At 37.6% G+C, this 23,253-nt stretch overlaps 2 protein-coding genes across 2 annotated transcripts; one reads left to right on the top strand and one right to left on the bottom strand.

The window, feature by feature from the left end:
* Nucleotides 1–118: 118 nt before the first annotated feature.
* CCDC38 (coiled-coil domain containing 38) lies at nucleotides 119–15,429 on the top strand. The gene is made up of 7 exons (XM_008576807.1): nucleotides 119–144; nucleotides 1,447–1,516; nucleotides 3,130–3,281; nucleotides 4,629–4,764; nucleotides 9,655–9,860; nucleotides 12,124–12,217; nucleotides 15,298–15,429. Exons 1-7 carry the CDS (start codon nucleotides 119–121, stop codon nucleotides 15,409–15,411), a joined length of 798 nt encoding a protein of 265 aa, XP_008575029.1. The 3' UTR covers nucleotides 15,412–15,429.
* Nucleotides 15,430–15,563: 134 nt separating this feature from the next.
* SNRPF (small nuclear ribonucleoprotein polypeptide F) lies at nucleotides 15,564–22,875 on the bottom strand. Its single transcript, XM_008576806.1, has 4 exons — nucleotides 22,729–22,875; nucleotides 20,685–20,810; nucleotides 17,240–17,304; nucleotides 15,564–16,595 (listed from the first exon to the last, which is right to left on the bottom strand). Exons 1-4 carry the CDS (start codon nucleotides 22,729–22,731, stop codon nucleotides 16,529–16,531), a joined length of 261 nt encoding a protein of 86 aa, XP_008575028.1. The 5' UTR covers nucleotides 22,732–22,875; the 3' UTR covers nucleotides 15,564–16,528.
* Between the last annotated feature and the right edge of the window lie 378 nt (nucleotides 22,876–23,253).

Below are 23,253 nucleotides of genomic sequence, written 5' to 3'. Positions count from 1 at the left end.
GCTGAGCATGGTGCTGACAACACCAAGCCAAGGGTTGAGATCCCCTTACTGGTCATCTTTTGGGGAAAAAAAAAAAAAAAGAAAGTGATGTCACTGAACCCAAGAAAGGAGAGGGTGGATGGTGGTGTCAAGTGCTTTCTCAGGGTAAGTTTCCCAAATATCCATCCACTCCCACAGCTTTTTCTCTGTTTCTCATACCTTATCTCCATTTGCTCAAAGGGCAGCTCCAGTTGGGTGTTTGTCCCCTCAAACTCAACATGAGCAGAGCAAATATTAATCCTTTCCTTATTCCATCTTTAAATCATTTTCCTTCCTGTGAGTGCTACCTGCAATATTCCAGGCTCCCAGACTACAATGTTGGAGTCATCTTTGTCTCTTCTCTTTTGGCCCTGATAGCTCTTTCTATTCTTTTTTTTTTTTTTTTTTAAAGATGACCGGTAAGGGGATCTCAACCCTTGACTTGGTGTTGTCAGCACCCCGCTCAGCCAGTGAGCGAACCGGCCATCCTTATATAGGAATCCGAACCCGTGGCATTGGTGTTGTCAGCACCGCACTCTCCCGAGTGAGCCACGGGCCGGCCCNTTATATAGGGATTCGAACCCGTGGCATTGGTGTTGTCAGCACCGCACTCTCCCGAGTGAGCCACGGGCCGGCCCTAGCTCTTTCTATTCTTGGTTCCCCTGATTTCATTCTTCCCCATATCTCTGGATCCTTCTCCCTTCCCCCACTCACTTCCTCACTTTGCCCATCATGGCAGCAGCCCTCTACTTGAAAGTGTTAATGACCTAGATCACAACAATAGCCACATTACTCTCTCCCTATCCCTACTTCTCTAATAGTCCAATCATTTTCAATTTATTTCTCTTAAAGGATTTTTCCAGAGCCACTTGCTAAGCCACATAATTATTCTTCAAGGATGTACCTCATTGCCTATCCCCCCAGCCAACATCTCCTCAGCCTGGTTGGAAGATATTTTGAAAAGTAAAACCTGCTCTTAAAAGGAAAATGATTGTCTTACTCGGGGATGTCCAGAAGACTGTGACACAAACTTCGTTTTGAGCACTAGAGCACATGTTTTATTTCTCAAGACTGCATTAAAAGGGGCAAAACGGATGTGGTAATGCAGGCTGTCATATGTTTCTTTTAAAGAAGTTACCTTACTCTATATATAGATGCACCTCAAATAATTGGTACCATGAGATATGGCCTTTCCACGTGGTCTCATTGTTTGTGTATTTCAGCCTTGTCTTGGGCCAAATCCTGATTTTCTTTTGCATACACATGGAATCTATTGATTTCTGCAATCAGCAGTTCCCTAAGGCTAAATGGGCTATTGAAAAGGATTATGTTACAGTTAGGTTCCAAAGACAATTCAGAAATGAAAGCAAAACTTTTGACAGAATGGCTCACAAATTAGACATTTTCTTTTTCTTTTTTCTTTTACAGCTGGACTGAAAGTATCAGTTCAGAAGACAGTTTGGAATTCTTTTTAGATGATGATGCAGACTTTGATGTGGTAACCAGATTATATTTCTTGATTTAAATACTGTGGTGAAAAGTACAGATGCTCATTTCTTCTTTTGAAATTAAAATGTTCTATTCCAAATGTTCCACAAACTTTCCAGAAGGAAGAATGATTTTGATACTGTTCTCCAATTGGATATATAGTAGATCTTTATCATAAGATATTTTATGAAAAATAAACATCTATAAGTAGGTAATAATTTAAGAAATATATATCATCTACAATCTTCCTGTAAAAATAGCCGCTTTCTGATTGCTCATCATTTTATTGGGGCTTGAGATGTACTACGTGGCCTTCAACAAAACAGCCCTTTATTGCCACAAGATTGACTTTGAGCTAACCCTATCCTTAAATGATTTTGATACTGTTCTCCAATTGGATATATAGTAGATCTTTATCATAAGATATTTTATGAAAAATAAACGTCTATAAGTAGGTAATAATTTAAGAGATATATATCATCTACAATCTTCCTGTAAAAATAGCCGCTTTCTGATTGCTCACCATTTTATTGGGGCTTGAGATGTACTAAGTGGCCTTCAACAAAACAGCCCTTTATTGCCACAAGATTGACTTTGAGCTAACCCTATCCTTATGCAAACACAGAAACTCAAAAGAACAAAACCCACCGTCCATTACACACCTTATCAGAATCATCTTTTTTTTAATTGTGGTTAAAAAAAAACCCTCATAACATAAAATTTACCATCTTAACCATTTTTAAGTGTGCAGTACAGTAGTGTTAACCATATGCAGATTGATGCACAACAGATCTCTAGAACTTTTTCATCTTGCAAAACTCAAACTCTACACCCATTAAACAACTCCTCTTTTCCACCTCCCATAGTCCCTGGCAACCACCATTCTACATTCTGTTTCTGAGAGTTTGATTACTTTAGATACCTCATATAAGTGGAATCATACAGTATTTGTCTTTTTGTGACTGGCCTATTTCACTTAGCATAATGTCCCCAAGGATAATGTCCATGTTGTAGCATGTGACAGGATTCCCTTCTTTTTTAAGGCTGAATAATATTCCATTGCATGTAGTTACCACATTTTCTTTATCCATTCATCCATCAAGGGACACTTAAGTTGCTTCCAACTCTTGGCTATTGTAAATAATGATGAGCATGGATGTGCAAATACCCATCTTTTAAAAAATTGTTTACTTAAAGTAATGTACACTTATTCTTAAAAATTTGGACAATAAAATAATTAAAATGTGGAGGGAAAATGAACTTCACTTAGCCTTCTGGCTTCTTTCTTCTTCTATTCCTTCTCCCTTGCCTTTCCCTTTTTCCTGCTTGTGTTTCTTCTTCTGCTTTAATCCTTCTTTTCTCTTTTCCTCACCTGCTTCTTTCTTTTTCCCTTCCCCTTCCCTTCTTTAATACCTTTCATCTTTCCCTGTTACCCAAAACATCCTCTTCCTGAGAGCCAACTCTCACTTGGGATATAGGCGAGGCTCCTGTGTAACTCTTTACCTGTGTCTCCTGCACAATCAGAGCAGTATTCCTTTACTCCACTGTGTTTCTTAGATAAGTCACATGTGCATAGGTAGCATATTTTTAAGTGAACTATATTGTTCATTATTGATTGATTAGGAGCCAGATCTTTATTTTAAAGAACCAGAAGAGTTACTCCAAGTCCTCACAGAATTGGAAGAGCAGAATCTTACTTTGGTCCAGTATTCCCAAGATGTAGATGAAAATCTTGAAGATGTAAACAAAAGAGAAAAATTAATACAGGATAAAATGTAAGTCATTAAAAACAAGTACATTTATTCTGTTAGGCAATTTCTAACTGGAGATTGGGTTGAACTCATTGACATGTGGCTCTTTCTCATGGTCTCTCTGGATTTAGGCTGGGATTTTTATGAACAGTAGTCTACATTGTGGGGTATAAAATGTAGAAGTTATATTTACACAGAATAGACTGGCTTTAGTTTAATTTTGTCCCTACTTCCTTCCATTTGTCAAAATATTTTCCTACCTAGTAATAATAAAAGATAGTTTAAAAAACTAAAATGAATTAAAATGGTACCTAGTGCCTTAATTTTTGTCGAGTATAATTTTCACTCTGTCACCTGGCTTGCTGTCATTCCTCAATCAAATCATGCTTTAGATGATAATGCTAATAAATGCATTTTCCTTGGCTGTTACTCTCAACAAAATAATTTTTGTGATTAAATATTATATCATTTTATAACATACATATCATGACTATAAAAGAAAAGATTTCTATCAGGGCAAAGAGGCTGCATCTGATAACTCACAAAATTCCTTTCTACTCTAAAATTTTATATTATGATAATTTTGAAAAAGAACTTCAAGTTGTAGAGAATAGATTTTCATATCTGCTCATTATAAAAATATGTAGAATCTTTTTTGGAGAAATTTTCTGGGCCAGACAATGGCAATCATTTTAAAAAGTAGGTCAAACTACATTTAACCTCAGAACAAATGAATTCGTTCAGAAGATAAGAACCTAAAAGTCATGATCTCACAGCCAACTCATTACCACGACTGTATCCTTTGAATCCTTGTATCTTTCTTAATTCTCACAGTAGATGGTGGCTGCCCTCCCTCCCCTAAGTACGATTTTCCAGGACATAGAGTGGATGCGGGCAGGCAGGAAAAGGGATCTGTGTCAGAATCTATCTCTAGGGGATCTTTATCTAGGGGAATCTCTAGGCAAGGGATTCAGGAGTCTATATTTTCCCCCTTGGCTCCCCAGATATTCTGGTTCTCAGCCAGGTTTGCAAACACTGCCATAATAGATCACACCACAGCTTGGGTTCCCGACATCCTAGCTCTTGATTTGGGAGACTTGAGGGGACCCACAAAGGTAGGGAAAGGGAAGAAAATAGCTTTCTGATGGAAGTTGACAGCAGCATGCACTTCTGATTCACTTATGATTCTCATTGTAACTTGAAAAGTTGTATGTACTTTGGCAATGTCTTCAAATGTGGACTCATACTTGGCCTGCTAGAGATAGGATGAAGGCTGGCACATGATCTAGAAGAATGTCGAAGCTCCTGACTGACAGTTATTTCTCTAAACCACAAATTACAGATGGGGGTCTCTTTCTTCTTTTGCAACAGAAATGCCAACATAGAGTTTCTTTTAGAGCACAAGGCAGTGCTTAAGGATAAGTGTGTGAGAGAAGAGGAAAAAGCAGCAGAATTGGAATTAAGGTCCAGGCTATTTAGTTTCGGAGAATTTAATTCAGAGGCTCAGGTAATCAATCTTTGTCTATGGTAATTTTATTTTGGCTCATGATAATAATAATTTGTATTTCCTGTGTACTAAGCATTTGAATAGGGGAGTTAAAGCAAATCACAAATCTCAGGTTAATGATAGAGGCAGAAAACCAGCTTGTAATTATCCTGCCAGTATGTAATACTGAAATTACATAGCTAGGAAGCATTCAAATTGGCACTAGTGTTCTCTTAAAATGTTGCTCTAATCTTTACAAACTATGATTTTTTTCCTCTAAATACATTTCTTTTAGTCAGAGTGTATATATGTATTAAGTAATTTACTGCCTGAGATCATTTAAGTGGTAATTCAATGAGCAAGTAATTACGAGAGGAAGCAGTGAATCAACTCAACAATGAATCGGCACTGAATGGAAAATTTGCCCAACACTGAGCTTGTATTACATTTTGGTGTCTTTGGGCCTGCAAAGATAGACTCATTATCAGAGCACTGGTGACACATACTAGGACACTTATGTAGTGACATGTTCATCTCTCCAGCTGGATGCAAACCCCTGAAGGGCAGAACTGTCTTAGCCTTCTTAGTTCAGTTTAATGTCCCCATAAAGTTGGTGCTCAATAAATGTTTGATGAATGAATGACTAGGTTAGTTTTTAGACTCATAACAAACTCCATCTAACATTGGTTTCCTTGTAAAAACCTTAAATGAAATAAAAATTCAAAGCTAATATGTGGAGCTAATATCATATTTATGGTCAGGAACTTGATTTTCAAACAGAGATGGATTTGGGGTAAGTGTATCAGAAGATTACTGTCCTCCCTACCCACAAAAAGCAGAAGCTGTTCATGGCTCCTTTGTACACACATTTCCTAGGGTGTTATAGCACCTTGAGTTAGCAGGGGATGGGCTTGCGCATTGCTAGAGGAAGAAGTGTGATAACAGCCACCTTTCAGCTCTTCAGTGCTGGGTTTTGTTGTTGTCGTTGTTGTTTTAAAACATGATTTTTACTGTGATAAAATATACATAACAAAATTTACCACTTAACCATGTTGAGTTGTAGCTCAATGGCATTAAGTACATTTACAATGTTGTATAACCATCACCACTATTTCCAGAACTTTTTCATCATTATTTCAACATAAAATGTAACACCTTAACCATTTTTAAATTTACAGTTCAGTAGTGGTAAGTACATTCACATTGTTTTGCAACAAATCTCCAGGACTCTTTTCATCTTGCAAAACTCTATACCCATTTAACAAACTCCCCATTCCTCCCTCCTTTGCCCCTAGCAACTACCATTCTACTTTCTGTCTCTAGGAATTTGACTATTCTACATTCCTCATGTTAAGTGGAACAGTACAATATTTGTTCTTTGGTGTCTGGCTTATTTCACTTAGCATAATGTTTTCAATGTTTATCCATGTTGTAGTATGTATTAGAACTGCATTTTTGTCTAAGGCTGAGTTAACAGCCCACTGTATGTGTATATACCATATTCTGTTTATTCACTCATCTGATGATGGACACTTGGGTCATTTCCATCCCTCAACTCTGTTTTAAATAATTCTGAAGCTGATTGACAAACAAAATGTGAGATTAATATTTGTGATATCCATTTCATCCAAGTTTAGGGCAGCTATGGAAAAAATTGGCATTTTCAATACTTGTAAACATGAAAGCAATCAGATCCCTAAACAGAGAAGGTAGAATTGATCTGAAAATTACTTTTTAAAAGACTGTCCATGAAATTTTTGTCACGAGTATAAATTTGGCATTCATGTATTTATTGTACATTCTGGGGAAATGGGGCTAATATTCACAGTGTTTCCTAGAGATAGAAACTGTAGGGTAGAGAAGGGGAGGCAGAGAGGAAAACTGGGAGGAAAAAGTATTCTTAGAATTTTCCTGTTTTCCTAACCCCATTCTTCCAGACCTCAAAACATGCAAAACATAATCCTTTATGAGTAAATAAACATAGTTGCATATAATTTTCTAAAAGTTTTTTCCCAGCTTTATTGAGGTGTAATTGACACAACTAATTTTGATACTCATAAATTATCATAGTTACTTTGGAGCTATAACTGTACAATGAATATTTTATTCTTTCAAAATTTCCACACTCCTAACTGTACCTGATCCCCTAAAAATTTTTTCCTTGATTCAATATTTCACTTGTAAAATAAAATTTTAAATTCAAGTATAGTATAATGTTGAAAAGTGCACATATCATTAAAGTACCTCTTAAGGACTTTCCTCAAAGTGAACACACACACATGCTACCTCCAAATTAGGGAATAGACCATATCAGCCCCCAGAAACTTCCCTCATATTTCCTTCCAGTTTCTACCATCCCTCAAAAGTGACCACTATCCTGACTTCTCTCACCATCAATGAGTTTTCCTGTTTTTGAACTTTGTGCACATGGAATCATGTGATGTATCTGGCTTCTTTCTCTTAACATTATGTTGGTGAGATTCATCCATGTTGTTGTGTGTAGCAGTTCCATTTTCATGGAACATGAAATGGAACATAAGGTAGTTCATTGTTCAGTTTTCAGAATGTGCTCATCTCTGGGTTTTATTATTCTTTTGCACAGGGAGCTGATCAAATTCAATTGGCAGTGTTGTGTATAGACAGCACACAGCAGAATGTGACATGGATTAGAATGACAGAATCCTTGAGTTGGAAGACTTCCAATGACATCTAGTTATCTCCCCCCTCCCCTCTCCAGTTCTGATACAATGATTCCTCCTAAAAGGTCACTCTGGTCATATCACTTCCCATTTGCTGTTGGAGGGCATTTTAAATTCTCATCCCGGTATTCAGAGTTTTCCATAATTCCACCCACTATACCTCCTGAAGAGCACCTCCTACCCCCTGCAGCCTCACTCGGTGCTCAGGGCTAGGCCTGCCATCTGGTGGCAGTTCAGGGATCAGGCTGACATTTCTGTCATCAGTAGGCTTGTATCTTGTGCTCTCTTCTTTGCCCTTTTGAGGGCCAAGCTCTCAATCTCTTTTTCACACAAATCATCTTCTTTAACCTCATTCCTCTCTATTTCTTTCTTCCTGCTTTTGGCTGCTGGTCAGTACAGGGATCTGAACCCTTGATGTTGGTATTATAATGATGCCCTCTAACCAACTGTGCTAACCAGCCAGCCTGCCTCCTCTCTTTTCTTATGCTGTTCTTACCTTGTTCTCTTAAGAAATTATCTCTTTTTGTCTTTTCCTCTCCTGTTTGACAAGGGAACTTAAAAAAAGAGAAACAGGGCCGGCCTGTGGCTCACTCGGGAGAGTGCGGTGCTGATAACACCAAGGCTACTGGTTCGGATCCCATATGGGGATGGCCGGTTTGCTCACTGGCTGAGCGTGGTCCTGACAACACCAAGTCAAGGGTTAAGATCCCCTTACTGGTCATCTTTTAAAAAAATAAAATAAAGAGAAACAGAGAGAGAAAAGATGTCCTAAAAAGCCACTGCCCATGCCTATCTAAAGCTCTGTTTAAGAGGTCTCTTTAGGAATTTATATCAATGGCTTACCATTCTCACAGTAAAGTTGCTTTTTCTCAAAACCAGTGTTCAATATATTTTTTTAAGCATCATGTTTTTTCTGCTTTACTGACTCACATTTCAGCAGTTTTGTTTTTTCATATGCAGTGTACAATATTTCAGTCCCTAATGGGTTACTTTCACTTTTTCCTTTTATCTTTTTCTACAATGTCTCCAAGGTTTCTAAAAGGAATATGTTGTTATATAAATAGAAAATATAATAAATGTTATTTTAGGGAGGGGAAAAAAGGGGGCTTTATGAAAAATAGGACTTTTGCTGTTTTCTTTTATATTATTTTGTATTTCTTCAAGTTTTCTAAAAGGATTGTATTTTAGTATAAATAGGAAAAGAGTAAGTATTACTTTAGAGAGAGAGAAAAAAAGGAGCTTTTTGGTAAATAGGACCATCAGATAGCTTGTTAAACTAGGAGGTGGGGGAGACAAGCAGTTGGAAGTACACTCTTGGTATCAGATCTTGGCTTATAATTAAGTGTTGGTGGCTCTGGAAGGAGACTGTGATTCCAGGAGGGATTTCCCATGGTTTCAGGAGCCACATCTGTCTTGAGTGTGTTATTTGTCCTTGGCTTTATGGTGATTCTCATCTTCTTGAGCAGAAGTGGGAATTGGGGCAGGATGCTACCTGGAGAGCTATTTACCTTGCCCAGCAATTTGTTGAAGTCCTCTTAGCTGCGAATGCCAGGTATGCAATGGAGAAAGAGGATGATAATTTTCTTATGGTCCTGAAATGAGTTACCTATCAGCTCAAAAATATCTACCATCACTTAACACGGAGCAGTATCAAGGTACAGGGATCAGCAAAGTTTGACCTAAGCTTCTGTTCAGATTAGAATACTGCAATGGCTTCCCAAAGGAGAAAGTGAAAATCTGACTGCTAAAAATGCTTTGGCAGACCAGCCTGGGAATCTGCTAGTAAATTTTTTTTTTTTTTCTGAGAGAATGCATTCAGTCACTTATTCAGTAAGCATTTATTAAGTGCACAGTTATGTGCAAGGCACTGTTAAAATGTATGTTGCCTTTATTTGAATGCTTAGGGAATCAGATAAACAAAAACATTCAAGGAAAAGGATATTCTTATTATGATTATTTTTTACAGCTGGGCTTAAATATATTTTAAGAAAATAATCCAAGGTGTTACTAATGATGTGACTATAAATGATGATATAGATTGAATATCACTGGTATATGTCATATTAAAGTTTTCTTTTAAAAAAGGAAACAGTAGCATATAAAAGACTTTTCACTGTATCATCGTAAAAGGGAATTTTATATTTATTGAATGAGCAACCAAATAGACATATGATGTTATGCTTTCTGCTCTTCCTTTTCTTCCCAATATCAGGAAAAACTGATAGACTCACTTAGTAAAAAAATTAATCAAGTGTACAGAATCTGCATTGGAGATGCTGAGGTTGGTAGCCTCAATGCAGTTCAAAAGCTGGTAAAAGTAGAGTCTCGCCTGGTGGAACTGTGTGACCTCATCGAATCCATTCCCAAAGAAAATGTGGAGGCAATTGAGAGAATAAAACAGAAAGAGCGACGGCAAAAGTACAGTCAATGTCTTATGATATAAGTATAGTGAATGATTTAATGAATAGCTGGTTTTGCTTGGATTCCACAAATGTTTAGAAAGTCTCTCTCATATAGCAAGGACTGTCATGTAGGGACGCAGTGGTAAAGAAACAAACCCAGCCCCGCCCTCCTCAAAAGTTATTTAGTGAGGAGACACTTCATCAAATATCTTTATACAATAAATGTGTCTCACCAATGGTAATGAGCAGTGTGAAAAGGAACCAGATGAACAAAGAAAACTCACCAGGGGCAACTGACCTAGTTCGGGAAGGGCAAGGGGGTCCTTTTAGCCTGGAAAAGTGAATCTCTGAGGTGAACTCACTAGTCATGTGCAAATGTATGCAAAACTACGAAGTGGAAGAATTGCACTTGTGGTGAAAGACCCAAGGTATAGAATTAAGAACCCTTCATTGGAAAACTACAGGGAGACTCAATCTATGAAGGAATTGTTTGAAAGTCACAGCCACACAATGAGGGTTTTCCTCAATGCAAAACTACCAACACTTATACAACACTTACACATTAGTTCATTTATTCCTCAGGATAACCTTATGAAGATTATCATACCTGGGACTCCACCCCCTGACCCCCATGTCCCTGCCTAGCCTGGAGTCTTTCAGAACACACTGATTTACAGATTTCCACACTGAGTTAAATAAGGATTTTTATGTACAGACTACATTTGAGGCGATGACTATTATAATTATAAATGACCCCTAGTATAATGTGGCATGTAGTAAATGTTTCTAATTGGGATAATGTTTACGTTATAGCAAAAAACATGTTGGAAAGCAGACTAGTTCTATGGCTACCCGCATCGGCATGAGAGCCTGCCTGCCTGGGTTCAATTCAGGTTCAACTGTTCACAACTTTGTGATCTTAGGCAGCATAACTTCTCCAGTCTCAGTTTCCTAATCTGTAAAATGGCAGTAATAATGGTACTTATCTCATAGGGTTGCTGTGCACATTAAATTAAATAATCTACATAAAAGTACTAAAGCCTGTTTGGCACATAGTAAGTACTCAAACACCAGCCATTAGTATTAGATATTTTGTTATTGCTTACTATATTACTGGTGCATGGGAGATATTGTTTCCCCCATAAGAAAATGAAGTCCAGAATATATGAAGGTGATCCTGATAAGATTTTATTGAATATAAAGCAAACTTGTTAAGACAAACAAACAGATATGATGTAGTGGGGGGGAGCGGGGAAAGAGGAACGGGTAAAGGGACATGAAAATCTACTACAATGTATATTGAGAAGTTAAAATTAAAAAAATAATAATAAAATAAATAAATAAACCAAAGCAAACTCTTAAAAAACTCTTGAAATAAAAGATTACTCCTTCCATAAGATGACCTCACTCTGATTACACTAACAGCACTTGCATCCCTTTTACAGTAGCAAACACATTCTCATCAAAGTGTAACTACAACTTATTTTCAGCAGTGACACATGAATTTAATTCCAATTATTTTTCTTCTTATTCAAAAGAGAAATTTAGTTGATTTTCCCCCATGGTTTGGAGACATGTAACAGAGCACCCAATTTCACTAATTAAAATGCTCAGTAAATGTTATTTCCATCCACTAGTGTATAACCTTACACTGACAATCGTATATAAATCCATAAAATATCACTTATTGAGAACCTATTCCGCACTAAGCCTTGTAATAGCCTTATAATAGGTTATCTAATTTTTCTCCTCACAACAACCCTAAAGAGAATAAGACAAATAGTATGTCTTGGTCTTAATTTGAGGATATCATTCAGAAAGATTAACTGGAGAGTACACTTTTGTGGCAATTCATTGAGCTATACACTTGTGATCTGTGTACTTTTCTGTATGTTATACTTCAAAAAAAGGTTTTAAAAATCAGGGAGGGGGAAGCTGGAAGGTAATTCAAGCAATTATTATACAGACTAACTGTAAAGCACTGAAATGTATCTGGAGGGACTAGAAGGTTTGATCTCATTTTAGACCAAGATCTGGGTAGATTTCACTTCTTCCAAAATGGTGAAATAAAATTTCTTCGCATTTCAAAACAGGATTTGTTGTTGGGGTTTACCTAAATATTCAAAAGTCACTATGGGTGAAGATGAAGTACCATTTTCATTTAACCTTAAAAGAGGTCTTATACTTTCAAATAGTTCATTACCAAAGAGTAATGATGTAGATCTTTTTTACTCTCTGTGATTTATAGTTACAAAAATGTTCCTCCCCTCTTGTGACAGGTTGCGTGATGAGAAAATGAGAGAAAAACAAAGACACCAGGAGGAAAGGCTAAAAGCTGCTCTAGAAAGAGCAGTAGCACAACCAAAGAAAAAGGTTCGTGTTTTGCTATTAATAGCCCAACCACATCAATATGTGTGTGCCTCTGTGGTGCAAAAATGAAATATCTGATTTGTCTAACTTACGCAGGTTGAACTTCAGTAAAATAATCTTTCTTGCTCACAGCTTCAATTGTTCTCCCTCTGGTTCCTTGTTACTTTTAGAATAATCCAAATTATTAGGTCTACAGTTCTCCATTAGACACACTTTGGTAAAAGAAGCCTCTTTTCTTTCCTCTTTTTCTTTAGTTCTAGACTCGTGAAACTGGAGAATTTCTGAATAAGTTGTTTTAAATAGGTAATATAAGCATATGGTTCAAAGTTCAAAAGGTACAAAAGAGTATTCAGTGAAAAGTCAGAATTCCTCAGTTGCCCTCCCTGGAGTCCACCACTGTTAAAAGTTTTCATCTGCATCCTTCTGGAAATATTCTACGTATTTGTGTACATATTCTTTTTCTTACAAATGGCAGCTATGAACCTTGCGTCTTTCACTCAACAAAGTTTTGGAGATAGCGAACCCAGAGAATTACATATACTTGGAAGGGTCTTCTGATGTCCACACCGTAAAGATAATGAGATTGATAGTTAAAGATTGAAGTTAAAATGATTTGCCCAAAGTCACTTCCGATTTAGTAGCAGAATCAGACCAGAAGCCAAGGTTCCTTATATGGCAAGAGTACCTGTCCAATCAGAAGTATGGGATCATACTTCTGTCACCAAGTGTATGTGGTCCATGGCTTCCACACTGGGTAAGGAGGGCCTTCTGTTGCTATGTGCCACTGTCTCCCTCCTCTGGGATGGGATCTAAAACATATTCCAGGAAGACAATTTCATGGTTATCTGCAAAGCTAATGTGGACAATGATTCTTACCACAGTGATAGGTAACACAGTGCTTATTGTGTGCCTCTTGAGGTAAGAACTTGAAAAAAGTTCTTAAGTGTGATAACTGTTAATATGTACTAGTATACCAAAAAGTGACGATTACCTTAAAATATTTTATTTAAATAAGTACTTAATCTTAGAAAGGGTCTATGTTTATCTAGTTCAATTCAATTCTTCCTATGAAGACTTTCCTCACCTATTATTTTTCAATAGTCATCTATCAATTTCCCTGGGGGATTGGTTCCAGGACTTCTCCTGGGTACCAATACCCACGGATGCTCAAGTGTCTGATCTAGAATAGTGCAGTATTGCCTATAACCTATGCAGATCCTCCCCGATACTTTAGATTACTTATAATACGAATACAATGTAAATGCTATGTAAATAGCTGTAGTACTGTATTGTTTAGAAAATAAAGGCAAGAAAAAAAAGTCTGTATGTGTTCAGTACAGACGCAGTTTTTTTTCTGAATATTTCCCATCCAAGATTGGTTGAATCAACTGATGCAGAACCCATGGATATGGAGGGCTAACTGTATATCCACCCTTCCTTCTAGACCATAAGTTTTATAAGCTTTGTATCTCCAAAGCCTGGAACATGGTGGATACTCAATAAATGCTTATTGAATAAACTAACTAAAAATGAGAATAAAAACTAAAACTGGGGCCGAGCCCGTGGCACACTCGGGAGAGTGCGGCGCTGGGAGTGCAGCAGCGCTCCCGCCACGGGTTCAGATCCTATATAGGGATGGCCAGTCACCACTCACTGGCTGAGCGCAGTGCGGCCGGTCTCAAAAAGGACAAAAAAATTTAAAAAAAACTAAAACTGAAAAAGAAAATGGTGATCTGATAAAGTCAACAATGTAGAACGACCTCTGATAATTTACTCAGGACGCTTCATCACTGGCAATTTTCTCAGACAGTATTAATATGAAGGTTACCAAAAACTGCTGACATTTTTTTAAAAATTCTGACATTAGAAAAGGAATTCAGGGGGCCGGCCCGGTGGCGCACTGCGCTAGTGCGCCTCTTGGGAAGTGCGGCAGCGCTCCCGCCGAGGGTTCGGATCCCACATACAGACCGGTTCCCGCTCACTGGCTGAGCGAGGCGCGGGGGCAACACCGAGGGTTGCGATCCCCAGATGGGAGGAGTGCTACTGTTATTTAGGTTCTCTGGGTCCAGGAATGTCAAGAATTCTTCAGTACAGGGGGGAATGGTCTCACATGAGAATTGCCCTGCCTAAAATGTCAATATAGTGTCCCTTTTGAGACACAATGTATGTGTCCCATCAAATCTCATGTACAATAGAATATGGTAGTTTCCTCATCCATTCATTTAATTTATATATTTAATTCAGCTATAAAAGCAAAACAAGGGCAGGCCTGGTGGCGCACTGCTACAGTGCGCCGCTTGAGAGCGCGATGGCGCTCCCGCGGAGGGTTCGGATCCCACATACAGACCGGTTCCCGCTCACTGGCTGAGCGAGGTGCGGGCGCAACACCGAGGGTTGCAATCCCATTGCCGGTCCCGGTCCGGTCAGGCGTGACACTGAGGGTTGCGATCCGTTGCTGGACACGAAAAAAGACAAAAAGGAAAAAAAAAAAAGGCAAAACAAAAACCAAAAAAGGGAAGGGGTAGATCCTAAGACTAAAAGAGAAAAATAAATTGAGTAGTGATATACTTGGGTATATATACCCTAGAGAAAATGAACTTAAAATTTCCCTAAGAATTTCCTGGTGGGAACACCTCTAAGAGCCAACTGTAATACTAGTGTTTAAGAAAATAGAATGTGGTTTTCTGAAGTTTTTGTTTAACAAGATTTCTAAATGCTAGTCAACTGGTAGTCAACAGAAACAAATGATCTCTTCCAACTATGGAGAAAAAACTGGCCATGGCACTTAAATGTTGGCCTCCAATATGGTGCTTTTCTAGGCTGACTGTATTTGAACCAGATGCTATTTGATGACTTTACCTGAATCTCACCACTTCCCCATAAAACCTGTTTTCTAGAAACTATAGGTGCTCAATTTGCTGCTTAACTTTACCTAGACATCCATTAGGTTACCAATTCCTTATGTGATATTTTAAACCATATTATTCCTTATAAAAATCAACTTATTATTGGAATTTTACATACTTCAACAGAAAATGGTTATGCTAAAGAATATGAAGTATTTTGTTTTCCTTTTGTTTCAGATGGGAAGACGACTTGTCTATCGTTCAAAACCTCCATCTGCTAACAGACCTCAACTAATTTCAGTCAGAGATTCAAGAACAAAAACAGAAGAGGAAGAATATTTTTTTACTTGAATAGGAGCTGTAAGACATACCAGAATGTTTTAGGTATATTTCACAGATTTTGGCTTTCGGTAATGGCAATTTTCTGCCGCATATACTGACCTAACCAATTTGAGGAAGACAGGCCCTTATTCCAAAGGTTATAGTATTGGGAATGAGAGTTATTTTCTTTTGTTGAAGACTTTTATTATTCATATCATAATTGTCATTCTATACAGCTTAACATTTATATCTATACTTTGAGCTCTTCTAGTTGGAGACACACATTCCAAAGATAGTTTATAGATATAACTATATGGTGAATGACCATTAAAGTGTAATAATGGCCATTCTTCCGACACATGTGAGTTTAAATGATATATTTTCTCAACCAGTCTATTGGGAAGTTCATAGCACACTGTTATCACTATGGAATATACATTTTAACAATGTGCAACTCTAAAATATTAGAGTTGCACATTGTTAAAAAGGGTTTTGAGGGGTTTAAAACAAGTGAAAATCACTAGATTACGGTCTCAGAACATAACTGTGAGACTAGTTTTTATTTCACATTAAGTTCTGATAGAAAAGTCTATTCTCTTAAGTGAACAAGCCATATTCTTTCAGCTTAAATGTCTATTCACAATTTCTGTTGTGTCTTATCTCCACAATTACTTTAATTTTCAGGTGATGTTTCAATTTTAGCTACAATATGTGCATTTAGCTTATAATGGTAAAGAATTAACTGTAACTTATTGACTAAGTAAAATAATATAGTATATATTAATACTAAGAAAATATTTAACTTTATACATGTTAAAAGTGGCTCAAAAATAACTTTAAAAGAAACAGTTGCTTTTGAAAGGTCTCAGTTAATATGGTACAAGAAAATTCACCTTTATAAAAATTTCCAAAGCACAGAAATAATTATCTCTTACAGAAAAAAGCAGTAGTGGGCCTATAAAAGAAAACCAACTTAAATAAACCTGGGTGGTTTTTAAAACATCAGTTCTGTAAATAATCTTTCAATTCTTTCAACATTTGAGTTTTGCAAGTAAACAGCTGCATATGGATAGTTAACAAGTCAAGTTGAAAAAACAAACAAATCTTTATTGTCTAGATATATAAAAAAAATCCCCCGAAAAAGATGCTATTCTCTCATTTCTCCATCTTCTTCTTCTTCTTCAACACCTCTGATATAAAGCACATTATTACACCTGTAAATAGAAAAAGAGTCCATTTTGTTGTTCCAACCAGAAACCATATATGATCTGAATCACTATTACTAGAATTTTTTTCACTGTAAAAATACTGAATGCTAAATTTACAATATATCTTTCTTCCTCTTTTAAAAAAGAGTTTTATTTACATATATTTGTTAAAAAGCATATGACACTTATTTTTTACCATGTGGTTGTTATAAAATGACATCTTTATGATTTTCCAAAAGGAATAATTATTAGAATTTGGATATTTCAGACTAGTATTAGAAAATTAATATAAGAAAAATCCTTGACATCAGCCAGACCTAACTAAAATTCAAAACTATGCTCCTGTAACTAAGACCACAGAAAGAGGTTACAGCTAAGAGCCAAAAAATTTAATATCAACACCAGAAAAATCTTAATGATGCAAAGCTCCAAAATATTTAAATATTACCTTTGACAGGTTTAACAATTTCAAAGATCTTTGAAGTCTAATTGTAGAGCATTATGTTAAATAGTGATTTCTAAAAAAGTAATTTCAAAACTGAGGCACTAATTTATTTAAACAGGTATTTCTAATGCTCACCAGTAACTCCATACACACACACACACACACACACACACACACACACACACACACTACTGCTGTTTGTTACCTTATTAAAACTTCACCCAGATGTCCAGACAATGCTCCATCTATGTATTCTTCTGTATTTGCAAGCTTTAAATAAAAATAAATATATCAGTCCAATCACACAGGAGGTAAATAGTATATTACATTGGTGACTGGTGACAGAACTTATTAACTAAGACCCTTCTATACCAACAAGTCAAATTTATCTATAAATAATACTGAGAAGATTAGCTTTCTATTATTATTATAGCACTTTTGGGTTTCACATAAACATGCAGTAAAATTAATGCTCATGGATGTAGAATATATAATAAAGCTTGTTTCAACATAAGTTTTTAAATCTTCCAGGTTATGTAATATTTCTTTCTATTAGACATCAAAATAGTATGTCAAGGGAGGCAGTCTCCAATTTATCAGTAAGTTGTGATTAAAAGTTTTCCAAAAATTCAAATCTAAAGAACCAGACATTACCTTTTCTGAGTAACAACATTAGAAATCATATTGAGGTATCCAATGGGTATACAGAAGCTATGGCTAAAATAACAAATACTTTTATATTAGTCAATGATCAAACCAAAGAACTAAATGAGAATTTTTTGTTTTTAGATTTATGTACTAATAAACAGGGAAAAACAAGTTCTTAAGAGGAGTTAAACAGTTAAGGGTGGCCTTTATAATTATTTCAGGGAACTTTCTAATTTTAAATCAAAATGTTTAGCTTTCCTTCTACATATAGGTAGTAAACTTTACTTGTAATTTTTAAAAATCACAATCAGTGCCATCTGGGCCTCACAAAAGGAATGAACAGGAGACAAGGGAGAGAGGGAAGTTTCCTTCTTAACTAGGCAAGTAGAAAAGGGAGAGAAATAGGGCTTAAAGAGAATGTGACTTAAGGCATTTAAAACATGTTAATGAATTAATACCACTACTGGATGGTATTCCCTCTCCTGCAGAAAACAAAAAGTAATCTCATATACCCAGAGAATATGGTTTTGTTTGAAACATGATTTTTGAGACAATTACTTTTGTATATAACAGCTATTAGGAATAGTGTATTAAGAGCAACTAATTTTTCTCTTAAAGTAATTATTTTTGGCATGTTCATCAACATTAAACTGGTTTCTAAATTATACAATATCCCAAAGGCTTTCTATGATGTATTAAATTCAAGCTCTTCACCACTGCTTTAAAGCTATTTATTATTCCAACCTAACTTTCCATGCTCCTTCCCCTAACTCTGCTCTGGTCTTCTTGCTGTACCTGGAACATACTGAGCATGCTCCTGCCAGAGGGGCTTTGTACTTGATGTTCCCTCAGACTGGGATGCTCTTTCCCCAGATACTCACTTGAGGTGCTCACAAATTCTGGTCTCTGCTTAAATTCACTTCCTATCTAACACTGCACACTCTGTTACTCTTTTCCCTTTTTCTTTCTTTTTCTTCATAGCGTCTATCATACGTGATATCATATTCTATTATATTATCATCTCCCACCACCAAAACACAAACTTTTGAGGGTAGAAATTTTTTGTTTTCTGCTATATTCACAGTTCCAGGCACGTAATGGATACTCAGTATAAATTTACTAAGTGAACAAATTCAAAAGCTGATATCAACATGGTTGGCTCACTAGGAAGCTACATTAATTCTGAAGTCAAATATTAAGTGGGTATTCTTTATTCTTTTTTTAAACTGAGATGTAATTTCCAAAGCATAAAATTCACTCTTTTAAAGTGTACAATTCAGTCATTCTTAGTATATTCATAAAGTGTACAACTATCACCATTTAATTCCATAACATTTTCATCACTATATATAAACTTTTCAGATTTTTCTATGGCTTTTGTAAATGATTCCTGTTTGGGGAATTTTCCAGACCCAACCCCTGCTTTATAAGAACTTTGGGGACCTTAGTATCATCTGTTCAGGTGGGAAATGCTTAAGTTAAGGCAAATTTTAGTGCTCTCCCTACCTAAGTACTCCTGTTAGTTGGATTCATGGTTTGATTGACCACTTGTCTAGGTAACCTTTAAAAACTTGGCTGGAAATTACTATAACTATACAATAAAAAGCCAAACAACCCAACTTAAAAACGGGTAAAGGATATGAACAGGCATTTCTCCAAAGAAGATAAACAAATGGCCAATAAGCACATGACAAGGTGCTCAACATCATTAGTAATTAGGGAAATGCAAATCAAAACCACAATGAGACTCTACTTCGCACCCACTGGGATAGCTATTATTAACAAAGAAAATAAAAACCAACAAGTGTCAGTGAGGATGTGGAGAAATCGGTATCCTTGTGCATTGCTGATGGGAAGGTAAAACTGTGCAGCTACCGTGAGAAATAGTATGGCAGCTCCTGAAATAATTAAACATAGAATTACAATATGATCCAGTAATTCCACTTCTAGGTGTATACCCAAGAAGAGCTGAAAGCAGGGACTCAAACTGGTATTTGTACATCCATGTTCACAGTAGCAGTTTTCACAACAGTCAAACAGTAGAAGCAACTCAGTGTCCATCCATCAAGAGGTGAATGAATTAAAATGTGGTATATCCACACAATAGAATATTAGTCAGTCATAAAAAGTAATCAAATTCTGACACATGCTACAAACATGGATGAACCTTAAATACACTGTGTGAAGTGAAAGAAGCCAGACACGAAAGGACAAATATTGTATGATTCCATTTATATGAGGTACTGAGAATAATCAAATTCATAGAGATAGAAAGTAGAACAGCAGTTATTAGGGAATGGGAAGAAAGGGGAATAGGGTCTTACTGTTTAATGGGCATAGAATTTCACTTTGGATGATAAAATGGAAATGGATAATGGTGATAGCTGCACAACAATGTGAATGTAGTTAATGCCACTGAATTACACACTTGAAAATGGTTAAAGTGGCAAATTTTGCATGTATATTTACCACAATAAGAAAAAATTAATTAATTACAAAAAAACCCAAAAAACCAACAACCAGCTGAATCATTTACAGAAACTAGTTTAACAATTATGCAGTCAGTTCATCAATTCTCTTGGCTGATCTGTCTTCCCTCTGAATAAATGCTTTTATTGAATTACTTTGGTGTTGTACCTTTAGCATTTATTATAAAAGACTCAAGAAAAATTGAAAAATTTCTTTCAGAGCTAAGTGTTAGGAAAAGGTTTGCTTTCTTCAGCAAACTAGTGTTTTTCCCTTATGGTGTTATGAATCAAATGTCTGAGTCCTTCTCACTTTAACCACTAGGTGTAAAGTCTATGGCTGAATTTTGGTTTAACCCCATGTCTTGTACCTAAGATACTACAGTTTTAACATCCCCCCTGGCCCTTACTATATTCCTGAATTTTGCTTTATGTTTGTCCATTTAGTTGTATACTTACTAGTCACACTAAACCTTTCAGGAATAAGGTAAAGCAAAATAAATACAATTTAATGACTTTTATAACTCTTTAGCTTACCTGCATGTTCATATAGCCATCTACAGATACCAGGTAGCCCTTGTACTCCATTCCCCACTTAAGTTTCACCATTACTGGCTTTCCTGTTAATCCATTGAGGAAAGGTTTGGGATTGAGGGGTAAACTCTGCACAAAGAAAAAAAGATCTAACTGATTCTTTTTCTTTAGTTCAGTTTCCACCACCCACTCCCCTCAAACAAATAACCAATCGATATTTTATGGTATCCAAATGAAGCAAACCCTTGACTCCCTATCACTTACTATACTACATAATTTTCACTTTTACTGGTTGAAGAGTATCAGGTAAATTTAAATATCCAGTTAGTCGGTTTCATCTTTAACCCATCAAAATAAAATGAAGTATTCATTATTTACTTAAACACTGAATACCTACTATACATCACTCACTGTTCCAAGCTCTAAAGAAACAAAGGTAAAGGTACTAAAACAAACAAAAAAACACGACAGTCCCTGTCCTCAAGAAGCTTGTGGGGCAGCACATGCAAACAAATACTTATACTGGGTATTGCACTGAAGTAAGAGGAGATATTCTATGCACAGGGTTACCAAACCAAACCAGGTAAGAGAGAAAATGAAAGGCTGCCAGAAATAAGTAATGCCTCACTTTTAAAGGAGAGAATATTTCCAAAGAGAAAAAGCGCTGTTCCAGGCGAGGGAGGCTACCTAAAAGGAGGGAAGAGTGAAGCAACACAGTGATCTCAAGGGCATACAAACAATTCAGTGTTTGCAATCACAGTCCCAAATAAGAAACTACAGAAGGAAGCAAGGGGCAGATCATGCTTGACAGTCTTTCACTTCAGTTCTGAGAGCTAGGGCTAGGTCTTATCTGATTTTACATCACTCTTAACGCAATCGCTTAATGTTTGTTTATTCATCAAACCAGTAGTATCCCCAGTGAATTCAGACTTTTCCCCCTTTCTGCTCAACCACTATACCAAAGAAAGAAAAGATCTAAGGAACGTGGTTACTAAACCCCTCTAAGATAAGCATATTTAGGGTGATCCTGGGGACATGGGGACTACTGCAATGACCTCCTAATGGGTCTCCAGTTTTCACCTTCTCTTTCCAACTCATCCATACAGCAACTATTATTTTTTAAAGTGTGTATCAAACCACGTCATTTCTCTGCTTAAAATGCTTTAATGGCGTCCAACTGCACTTGGAGTAGAATCCAAATCTCCCAATATGGCTTAAAAGGTCCAGCCCAACGCCTGCTCCTCCGACCCTATTTCATAACCACTATTCTTGCAAACGGATGTAGCCTTCTCTCAATTTCTTTTCTAGCTTATGCTCCTGTCCCCCGTGCTTGGTATACTCTTCCTCCTGCTCTTTATGATTCTGTATTTCATGTCATTTAGGTTTCAGGTTAAATCCCACCTCCTAAGGGGAGGCCATCCCTTAGCAACCCTCTATTGTACCAACGTGGTGAGGCACAGCATCCCGTCTGCTTTCTATTTGCAACTGTATATTTCTGTTATTGGTTGGCTAATGACTGTCCCTCACGCCCGCCAAATTAATCTAGAGTAGGATCCGCATCTGTACTTTTCACCCTATATTCTTAGCATCTAAGGACAATACCTGGCAGGAAGTATGCGCTCAAATACTTGCTGACCGAATTTTAAAAAGAAAGAAAGAAAGAAAAAGCCTGGTCTTTGTGTTCCAGAGGGCTGCGGGGGCTGAACATCCCAACATCCCAGAATGAAAGCGGATTTTGGAGCGTGATAAGCGGGAAGTGAAAACCCGCTTCAGCTTTACCCCGATCCTGAGCCCCAGCCGGCAAGGACACCTCAGGCCTGGATTCAAACGAAGAGGAAAACGAGGCAAGGGAACTCCTGGGGAGGGAAAGCCGTCGGAAGGAGCGCGCGCCTCAAAAACCCCAGAGAAGGGCGAAGGTGCTGGCGACCGGGAGCGCGGCGCCTCACGCGGATGAATGGGAAACGCGCGAAGCAACCAGCAGGCCCGGCGAGGCTGGTAGCCCTCCCTCCCTCTCTCCGGAGACTCCGGATATCCTCCTTCTCCTTACCATCGCGACTACAGGCGATTCTGCAGGCTATTTGCCACCGACCCAGCTGCCGCCCGTCCCTCGTGACTGGAGCAGCTACCGCAGGTCCCGAACCCCTGAGCCTCAAGAGAAATGGCCACCAAACAGCAGCTTGACCTTTCACCTCCCACTACAGCCCTCCCGGCTTCTGTGATTGGGCGCAAAGAGGTGCGTGCTGATTGGAGGAGCTGGCTGGGCTCGTCTCCTGGCAACTAGCCGTGTGGCGTGCGTTTGTGCCTTGCCAGTGGAGCGCGGGCTTGTGGCAAACCTGCCGCCTCTCTCTTCGGCCCTGAAGGGAGCTGCGAGGCTGCAGAGGCGACGGGGCCGGGCCGGGATTTTAAGTTTGCTTTTCTGCCTGGAGCAGCCGGCTGTGAGATGCTGTGCACCCCATAATTTCTCGCCTGTTTGGCTTGGGGCAGGGGGGCGGGGGAGAGATTGTTTTGTTCTCCACCTGTGAGAAAGAGTTCGGGAAACTTGAGTTTCTTCCTCACTCTCCCACAGATTCTG

Source organism: Galeopterus variegatus, unplaced genomic scaffold, assembly GCF_000696425.1.
Source record: "Galeopterus variegatus unplaced genomic scaffold, G_variegatus-3.0.2 Scaffold1405, whole genome shotgun sequence".
In the NCBI taxonomy this organism is placed as follows: Eukaryota; Metazoa; Chordata; class Mammalia; order Dermoptera; family Cynocephalidae; genus Galeopterus; species Galeopterus variegatus.
Note: the sequence above shows the minus strand (reverse complement) of the source record. Positions and strands in the feature narration are given on the sequence as shown.

Bases quoted from the DNA above. Each gene is read 5' to 3' on its own strand.
- CCDC38 (XM_008576807.1), top strand. From the start codon at position 119: ATGGTGGTGTCAAGTGCTTTCTCAGG. The intron at 3,282-4,628 runs GTAAGTCATTAA...CTTTTGCAACAG, and splicing joins AAATTAATACAGGATAAAAT to AAATGCCAACATAGAGTTTC. The intron at 9,861-12,123 runs GTACAGTCAATG...CTCTTGTGACAG, and splicing joins CAGAAAGAGCGACGGCAAAA to GTTGCGTGATGAGAAAATGA.
- SNRPF (XM_008576806.1), bottom strand. The intron at 17,305-20,684 runs GTAAGCTAAAGA...TTTTATTTAAAG, and splicing joins ATGGCTATATGAACATGCAG to CTTGCAAATACAGAAGAATA. The intron at 16,596-17,239 runs GTAACAAACAGC...TTCTATTTACAG, and splicing joins CTGGGTGAAGTTTTAATAAG to GTGTAATAATGTGCTTTATA.